Source organism: Belonocnema kinseyi, chromosome 4 (assembly GCF_010883055.1).
Source record: "Belonocnema kinseyi isolate 2016_QV_RU_SX_M_011 chromosome 4, B_treatae_v1, whole genome shotgun sequence".
NCBI classification, from domain to species: Eukaryota; Metazoa; Arthropoda; class Insecta; order Hymenoptera; family Cynipidae; genus Belonocnema; species Belonocnema kinseyi.
In genome coordinates, this window is record NC_046660.1 from 46,522,220 (window position 1) to 46,529,153 (window position 6,934).

Sequence of the window (6,934 nt, forward strand, 5' to 3'; positions counted from 1 at the left end):
ATCCCTTTTCAACAATTTACCTCTCTAAAGATCTCTTACAATCTTTTTAACTATCTGTAAAAAAACCCTTAAAATTCTTTTAGATTCCGTAAAATCTTCTGAACTCCTTGAAATCACTAAAAATCACAACAATCCTGGTAAATTCCATTAAATTTCTAAAAATCGGCTAAAATCTTTGATAATCCGCGAAATATTTCGATGTCCTTTAAAATCTTTAAAATATCTTTAAAATTAATTGCAATATTCAAAATCCATGGAAATCCATTCTAATCTCTTTGAAATAGCTCAAAACATTTTTAAATCTAAATTCAAAATTTTTTTTTGAAAGAAAATATCTTCTCTTTTCGCTCCACTGGGAATCGAACCACAGAACTTTTGATATCCGGTCAGTCGCTTTTCCATTAAGCTGTTAGAGATATCAGAATAAGAACCTTTATTTAAAAAAATAACGCTAATTAAGACGTTTGATTAACATCTTAAGGCCATGTAATGAGTGGGTCACGTGACCAAATACCTATCTTACCGCCACATTTTTTATTTCCCAACTGATTCTCACACGAAACTCCACATCGACTTGAAAATTTGGGAAATTAAACAAGAAGTACTAAGAATTGTTGGTCTGATCCTTAATTTGTACAATTATGAAGAAATTTTTTATTGTAAATAATTTTTTTTAGCTTTTCTCATAATTATTAAAATTTAGGACCAGACACACCTTTCTTAGTGCTTCTTATTTATTACCCCAAGTTTTCAACTCGATGTGGCGCTTCGTGTGAAAATAAGTTGGGAAATAAAAAAAGTGAGGGTAAGGTAGGAGTCTGGTCACGTGACCCACTCGTCACGTGGCCTTAAGCATTTCACGGTTGTGGAGGATTATCTACTGTCGATAAAGTACCGTCCGCTGATGATATAACAGATTCATTGAAAATATTTTTTTTTCTCTTTTCAAAACCATTTAACTTCGTAAAAATTCCTTAAAATCGCTTATAATATTCGTATATTCTCACAAATTCTAGTAAATCTTTGGAAATTCGCGAAATCCTCTAAAATTCGTGAAAATGCTTGAAAGTGTTCTGAAATTTCTTAAAATCTGTTAAAATTTCTTAAAATTAATTAAATTTTTCTCAAATTCTCTTTAAATTCTTTAAGATTCTGCGAAATCCGTTAAAATCTATAGAAAACACTTCAAATCCTTGCATTTCCGTGAAATATTTCGTATTATTATGAGATCCCTTGAAATCCTTAAAATCCCTTGCAATCCTTTATAATATTTGGAAATCCTCTACAATTCGTGGATATACTTAAAAAAATATTTGAAATATCTTAAAATCTAGTGGAATCATAAAAACTAATTTAAATCTCTCAAAATCCGTAAAATACTTTAAAATACTTTAAAATTCGTAAATTCCTTACAAAATTTTAAATCCTGCAAAAATTCCTTGAAATCCTTTAAATCGTAAAATCTTTGGAATCCCTTATAATCCTTTGAAATGCCTAGAATCAAATTAAAATCTATTTTTAATTATGGTTAAAATCCTTAAAATTGCACGAAATATTACGAAATATTACGAGATCCATTGAAATCTTTGAAATCCCTTCAAAATACATTTAAATTTTTAAAATCCGAGGGCATTTTCCCGAAACACTTGAAATCCTTAAAAATTTTTATAAATTTTTTGAAAGTCATTAAAATTTCTAAAAATCCCTTAAAACCTTTATATTTGGAAATCCTCAGAAATGTCATTAAATCATTTGAAATTTAACGAAATCCTCTGAAATCACTGAATATACAATTGAACTCTCTTCAAATCTTTTAAAATTCATTGAAATCATAAAAACTCTTTTAAATCTTCTAAAATCCATTAAAATCCCTTAAAATCCTTAGAAATCTCATAAAAGCTCTTCAAATTTTCATGAAAATACTTTGGTAACTCTTGAAATCTTTTAAAAGCTGTAAAACCTCTCAAAATCCCTTGAAAACGTTTAAAATTGGTAAAAAACTTTTGTAATTACTTGAAATCTCATGGCATCCCTCAGAAGCTTTAGATGTCTGAAATTTCAAAAATTAACATTAAGTAATTAATGGAGATTCCTAAACATTATGCAGAGAGATTTGGATACGCAAGAGTTGACATAAAACTTGACACAAAACTTCCCCTATTAAAATTTGAACGACAAATTTCCTATTCAAAGTAACAAATAATGCACTACATATATTTTTATAATTATAATTATAATTTTCTTAGGGTGTCTTCATCTTTAATCTGGTGCAGTGGACACCAATCAAGTATCTCGACTACAATTATCCATTGTGGGCACATGTTTTCGGCTGGTTCACTGCATTGTCCTCGATGCTTTGCATACCAGGTTATATGCTATATGCTTGGGTAACTACTCCAGGAGATATGCGAACAGTAAGTACATTAATCAAATATAATCAAGCTAAATCATTTACTTCATAAATAATATTAACAGGCTAATTTTTCCTCACTTCTCATACTCTCCCACGCCTAATTTTTCCCTCACTGTCCTATCACTTACTTCCCTTCACTTCCTATACTTCACCTTCCCTCACTTCCTATACTTCACCTTCCCTCACTTCCCGTCCACTCACTTTCCCTGCCTATTTATCCCTCGTTTCTCTTCATTTCTCCACTCTTTCCCTACTTCCCATCCACTGATTTCCCTTCACTTCCTATAATCCCCTCAACTTATTTCCCCTGCTTCCCCTTTTCTCACTCACTCTACTTTATAAATTAGAAATATGTATTGAAAATAGGCACTGCGCGCATGCAAAAAGGTCCTTTTTAGCCTTTTAAAACGTTAATTAAATCATACAAACCTTCCCCTCTCCAATACCATCCTGCATTCCACTGCTTCCCCTGCCCTCACTTCACCTTTCGACCCCTTCCCTGACTTCTTCCTCCTCTACTTCCCTCTCTCCTCGCTTCCACAGCTAACACTCTCCTTCTCCTGGTTTCTTTCCCTAGTCCTCACATTCTTCTCCCAACTCTCCCTCATTTATAATCATTTTCCCTACTTTACCTCATTTACACTGACTTTTACTCATCCTCCCTAATTCCCCCTACTTACTCTCTCCGCATTACCCTTCACGTCCCCTAGTTCCGCTCTCATAATTTGTCCTCACTTTCCCTATCCAATCTTTTTTCTTATTTCCTTTACTGCACATACTTCACTTTCCATCATTTCCCCTTACTTCCCATACATCTACTCACGTATTTACCACAGTTCACCTCCGCTAATTTTTGCTCACTTTAAACACTTCCCTACCTTATTTACCCTCACTGTCCTTTCACTCACTTGCTCTTAGTTCCTATACTTCCCCGCCCTTCATTTCCCCTCACTTTTCCTCCACTTACTTTTTCTACATATTTGCCCCTCATTTCACCACCCTTCCCCTACTTCTTTTCCCTACATTTTCCACTCACTTTCTCTTACCTCCCTCCCCTTATTTCCGCTAATTTCCCTCCCCTCATTACCCTACTTCTTCTCTTCTAATTCCCCTTGATTTCCGCTAATTTCCTTTACTTCATCCACCCACACTTCCCTTACTTTCCCTAATTTCCCTCTTCTTATATTTCATTACTTCTTCTACTTGCCTTACTCTACCATAATTTATTTGACCCAATAACATATTTAAATCACTTCCCCACTTTCGTCCCCATATTTCCTTTACTTCAAGTACTTCCACTAATTTTTCTTTAGTTCTTCATGTCCCCTCACTTCCCCTACTTCCACTTTACTAATTTCTATAATTTCTCACACTCCCTCTTCTCTTATTTTCCCTTACTTCCACAACTTCTCCACCTCTTATTATCCTAGTTTCTCTTCACTCTCCTCCCCCTACTTTTGGTCCCTCATTTCCCCTCAGGTTCTCTACTTTTTCCCCCTAATTTCTCCTAACATCTCAGACTTACTTTCCTCTCAGCTCTCCTAGTTTTCCTCTTCTCATTTTCCTTCAATTTCCCTTACTTCTCATACTTCCCCTCCACTCATTTCCTATAATTTCCCCAGTTTCACTAGAACAAAAAATAGTTTGAACTTGATGAAACATAGTAGACTCCTTCGTCATTCCTTCGTCATTCGTTCAAACTTCGTCCTGTTTCAGCAGGACATTTTCACGACAAAATTCCTACAAAGTTTCACCTAATTTTAATTTTTTAATTTTATACAGCTGCTATTTCAGCAGTATTTTTTAGGACATAAATATCACGAGAATTTTTACAAATTTCAAGAAAAACTGGAAATTTTCTAGTATTTTTATCCCAAAAATTATTTAGGACTTGTAAATATTATGAATTTTTTGTACTTTTGTTCTGTTTCAGCAGGGACTTCTTTTCTATAAATCCCAAGAGTGCTTCTAAAAATTTGGATGAAAATATAATTGAAATTTTCTGGTATTTGTTCCAAAAATTATTCAGGATTTGTAAAGTTAAAAAAACTTAATTGAGACTTTTCCAGTAGTTTTGCACTACAAAATTCCTGGTCAAACGAGTAATATTTTGAACTATTCTCGTACTTTAGTCCTATTTCTGCTGTACTTTTCTGGCACATAAGTCCCATCAGAACTTGTAAAACTTTTTTTTTAACTCAACTTTTTTCGTACTTGTGTCCCTATTTCGACTTCATTAATTTGTAAACAAACGTTTTTTTACAATTTCTCTTAAAATACCATAAACATTTTAAATTCTTAACAATCTTCACTAAAAGAAGTTGTGAAACTATTCTTTTAAATCGTTTACGCTCTCGTCATATCCAATTTTGCTGATTCCATTTTTCTCTTCAATTCCTATTGTTCAAAATCTCTTGAAATTTGATAAAATCCTCTTTAAACTAATGAAAAAAATCAATTTTATAGAAATGCAGACTGCTGATTCGAATAGAAGATGATGTGAAAACATTAAGAACGAGGATGGGTCAGCCTCCAGTGGAACTGACACCTTTATAAACGAAATGCTTACCAGATAAACTAAATAATTATTTATCAGGTCATTAAGGTAGTGACTTAATGGTCAGGTGCGTCACCAACAAATTTCCAAAAGGTGAGAGCGAACCGCCGGCCGGAATTTCGCGCAGAAACCGATAATATATAGGGGAAACCTCCCTACAGTAGATAATACAACCTACAGTGGATAATGATTAATTAAATATACCAATTTATACAGAAAATTAACGTAATGTAATGAATTATTAAGACAGGATACGTGGTAAACAATTAAATTTGCAATTAATTATTTTAGGTATATTTGCTATGTGAATAAATGATTATTTACTTTTGGTTGCATTATTCACTGTAGAGAGGTTCCCCCTAATGCTTATAACAATATATATTTGCTGCCTGTTAAATTACGTCGACTCATAAAAATATATCAATTATAAATCAAACATAATGTGAACTTAAAATGTTGGTCAATATATCATTCTCACTGTTTACTGTTAAAAAACGTACACTGTCGAAGATAAATTTCCAAAGGCGAAAAAATATAGTGTTTTTACACACCGAAGCCTAAAGATTAAAAAAATGCACGGAGATTTAGATCTCATAATTAGAAAAATATATGATATCAATTAGTGGAAACACCAAAAATCTATTCTACTTTTGTAGAATTTGTATGAGCTTTTTACAGTGTACGTGTTAAAAATATTAATCTTTATTGATCTGCCTATGCAGTTTTTCGAGAGTAGCTTAATATCAAATTGTTGTCGCTTAAAGAAATCGTAGGAAATTAGAAATTTTTAGCAAACATTGCAAATTGATGTAACAAGCTCGAATTTTCAGATGGAACAGTTTCGAAAAAGAAATTTGACGATCCGTTTTATAGAAAATATTATATATACAAATTTTCAAATTATTTTTTTTATCAAATTGAAAAATCTTTCAGTATTTGATGATGAATCAGTATTAAATATAAAATAGAACAAAAACCAAAGGAACCAAAAATCAAGTATGCAATCTTTCTCGTTCGATAATATAGTTCGAGTTGACCATATCAAATATTGACCACTTTACGTATACAAATATGGAAACTTTACGAGTAAAAATATTTTGAAATATTAGTGCAGTATTTATCCACGGATAATTTTTGTAGTGACAGAAAAGCAAAGGAAAGACTTTTTGACACGTTCGCAAATCGATATTCGAGCAACGATGTTAACTTTTAAATCTTCACCTTCATGTAACTGATATGACAATAACTTTACGTAATTTTAAGATACTTCCGATCCCTACACCGACAAATAAATTATCAAGATCAAAAAAAAAACTTTATTTTTTATATTACTTTGGCAAATATTTTGTATAATATTTATTTAACAGCTTGACAAATTAGGTATGACTTAATCGTAGTAGTATAGCACCATGAATACGGGGTAGCTTATCGACCGAGTAAGGTTACCGGCATCAAATAGTTACCATCGGTGCAGACCCCTGGCCGGGATTAGCATTACCAACCGAAGATAATTATCTGATGTCGGTAACTCAGAATGGAATAAAACTTCACTCGGTCAGTAAGTAATCCCGTAGCTCTGTTGCTATACTACTAATACCGGTTTTTTAAGACTTTGGAGAAGAAGTAATACAGTTTTTTAATTGATATACTATTTTTCGAATTTTGAACTTTATATACTTTTTTGTCGGTGTTTTTACGCTGCGGACTAAAAATGTGCCGAGTGTACAGTTCTTCCAAAGATGTAATATAATTATATATAGACACGTGTTAGAGGTTTTTTCGCAATGTTATTCTTATATCGTCTAAAAAATTATCGTAACATTTAGGTAACCACTGCGTAACACAAAAAGCAGTTCCGCTACTGCAACTGTGGCAGACGCACAAAAAATGTTGTTAACTATAACTTTAGGACGAGGGAGGGCTATCAAATATTTCAAAAATATTTTTCTTCATCTCATTTAAAA

General features: G+C 32.4%; 1 protein-coding gene across 1 annotated transcript in view; it reads left to right on the forward strand.

Moving 5' to 3' along the window:
* The window catches only part of LOC117171972 (sodium- and chloride-dependent GABA transporter 1-like), a 60,554-nt gene extending 53,626 nt beyond the window's left edge, over positions 1–6,928 (forward strand). The window contains exons 8-9 of the mRNA XM_033359669.1: positions 2,247–2,414; positions 4,880–6,928. Of these exons, the coding sequence (XP_033215560.1) occupies positions 2,247–2,414; positions 4,880–4,969 (258 nt within the window). The 3' untranslated portion in view covers positions 4,970–6,928. The remainder of the gene's footprint in view (positions 1–2,246; positions 2,415–4,879) is intronic.
* Positions 6,929–6,934: the final 6 nt, after the last annotated feature.